The sequence below is a fragment of the Ziziphus jujuba genome, chromosome 11 (assembly GCF_031755915.1).
Source record: "Ziziphus jujuba cultivar Dongzao chromosome 11, ASM3175591v1".
NCBI classification, from domain to species: Eukaryota; Viridiplantae; Streptophyta; class Magnoliopsida; order Rosales; family Rhamnaceae; genus Ziziphus; species Ziziphus jujuba.
Window position 1 is genome coordinate 24,025,999 of NC_083389.1, and position 2,448 is coordinate 24,028,446.

At 37.3% G+C, this 2,448-nt stretch overlaps 1 protein-coding gene across 1 annotated transcript; it reads left to right on the forward strand.

Moving 5' to 3' along the window:
* The first annotated feature begins 651 nt into the window (after positions 1-651).
* Positions 652-2,219, forward strand: LOC107433091 (uncharacterized). Its single transcript, XM_016044340.4, has one exon. The coding sequence runs from the start codon at positions 975-977 to the stop codon at positions 1,986-1,988; it is 1,014 nt and encodes a 337-aa protein (XP_015899826.1). The 5' UTR covers positions 652-974; the 3' UTR covers positions 1,989-2,219.
* Positions 2,220-2,448: the final 229 nt, after the last annotated feature.

A 2,448-nucleotide genomic window follows, 5' to 3' on the forward strand; every position in this document is an offset into this window, starting at 1 on the left:
AATGTAAAAAGAAAATCACACAGCCAACCTCTACTAGACAAATCATTTTCTAAAAGCAGCAAGCTTATCTTTCAGCTTTGAGAAGGTGGAGATATTCAAAGTACTTAGCTATGAAAAATAAATGAGATGAAAACTACCACTTCTGTTTTGCAGAGCAAAGAGTGAAAACAGCTTGATTAGGTAAAAAAAACTCCATTTGTTGGCTAATCATGTCTCACTCTAAAAGATGCATCAATCACCATCCAATGATGGATTGTCTTGGACTTGAATGGACAATGGACAAGCTTCGCCTTATCTTGCAACTGCCTTCCTATTATCCTGCTACTTGGCCAATATCAACCCCATCAACGGCTTGATGCAAGTAAAAAGAATTTCGATAAATATAAATAATAAATAAAAAAGGGTTAACAGCCATAAAGAAGGTCTCCGCAGCTCCAGATCAAAAAAAATAAAAAACTAAAAAAAAAAGAGAGTCCCGACAGGGAAAATATTTCCAGTTTTCGGTCCCATTACTGTATTAGAGATCGGAGTAGGTATCGTGGCGTACCGTAATTTTTCCTTGCAAGAGTATCTAATGGTTGGGATTGAATAATAATTTACTGCACAAAATACATATGAATAGTAACTACCTTTTACGATGAAATATCTTATTGATCGCAGAGCCTACAGAGTTACTAAAAATATTGTAAAATAATTGACTGACCTTGAATCAAGAGACAGAGCCAAACAGAACCCTACTACCTCGAAATGTAGAAAAATCTTTACGGTCGATTTCACCCATCCGTGCCAGGATAATAAAATCACACACACAATAAAAACAAAAACAAAATTAAAGCAAAATAGCTCAAAACGAAGCTCAGCCATATCTTCACCCCCATTTCAAAGCTAAGCAACACCGAGAGAGAATAGCTTCTCAAAACTCAAGTGCCCCAGTAGCAACCAAACACAGAGAAAAAGATTGCAAACTTAAAAGAATGAAGTTATCCACGAAACCAATATCGAGTCCGGGTCGGAGGGAGAAGTTCCCGCCTCCATTGATGAGGTTTCTGAGAAGCAATGTGGAAAGCAGAAGTAGAGGCAGGTCACGGTCAAGCCCACTGTTTATGAGAAAGAAGAACACCCCCATTGAAACCCAAGAACCATCTTCTCCAAAAGTCACTTGCATGGGCCAAGTCCGAATCAGACGGTCCTCCAAACAAGCGGCTAATAGACCAGGTCGGACACGCCGGCCGACCGAAGCAGCAGCTCCTGAACCCTGCTGGTGTAAATGGATCCAAAATGCCCTGTTTTGCCACCATCTCTCCGGGAAAATCAAGCCCAAATCGTGTGGACCCGTTTGGCGTAAGTGGGTATTGTTCTTTCAAGTGGGTTTTCGAAGAAAATCCGAAATTAGACAAGAATCGTCCAAGATTGCATCGAAATTTGGAAATACAAGTGAATATTCAGAGGAAGAAGACGAAGAAGAAGATGAAAATGAAAGAGAAGCTAAGGTTTTTGTCTCATCTTGTTCTTTGCCTCCCAAGAATGCTTTGCTACTGACTAGATGCAAGTCTGCTCCATACAGATCTTCATCTTTAGCAAGTAGATTATGGGGTTCACCTCTAATGTCCGAAGAAACAGGGGAAGAAGAACAGAGAACAGAACCAGAAAATAGACAAGTTAATGAGAAGAAAACCACATCGGAAATGGACTCCATTTTGGATCAAGAAGCTATAGCAATAGTAGACCCAAAGATTGAGGAAAAATTGGGATTTTTCAAGCAACTTGAAGATTCAATTAGACAAAGAATTGTTTCCGAATCTGCAAATAGTGAAGAAGAAGAATCAAAAACAGGGGAAGGAGGAGTAGGCTCTGCAAGACTTCCAATACTAACAAGGTGTAAATCAGAACCAGCAAGAATTGCAGGGAAGAAGCTCGATCCAGAGTCGAGTTTCTGGAAACAAACAAGGTTGGGTGTCGTTGATCCATGCTCGACGACTGTTCTGTGATTAAACAATTTTTTTCTCTTTTTAGTCATCCTTTTTACCCAGTTTAATTGTTTTTTGTACTGCTCTTTTATAATTTTACTCATCCCCAACATAAGTATAGTTTCATAAAATATGTTTTTTATTTCTTTTTTGTTCTTGATTTTATTTTTATTTTTATTTTTTACATCTGGGTCTGTACGAGAGAATCTCCATAGCCCCCAGAGTATTATAAAATTTTTATTTGTTTATTTATTTATTTTTTTGAAATATAAAATGGTTTAGTTGGTCGTAAGTGATGGATGGAAATGAATAAGAAAAAGAAATTGTTGTGTTTGTTTATATTTTTTTTTGGGTAAAGAAATTGTTTTTACTTTTTTATTTTTTTGGGGTGTGTTCAGTGTTGATCATCTACTCTGCAACCGCTCATAGGCAGATGTATTTAATTGTTCTTTTTTATGCCGTTAAACTATCTTTTATGTTT

Excerpts from the sequence above, each read along its gene's own strand:
- LOC107433091 (XM_016044340.4), top strand. The coding sequence starts at position 975 with ATGAAGTTATCCACGAAACCAATATCGAGTCCGGGTCGGAGGGAGAAG.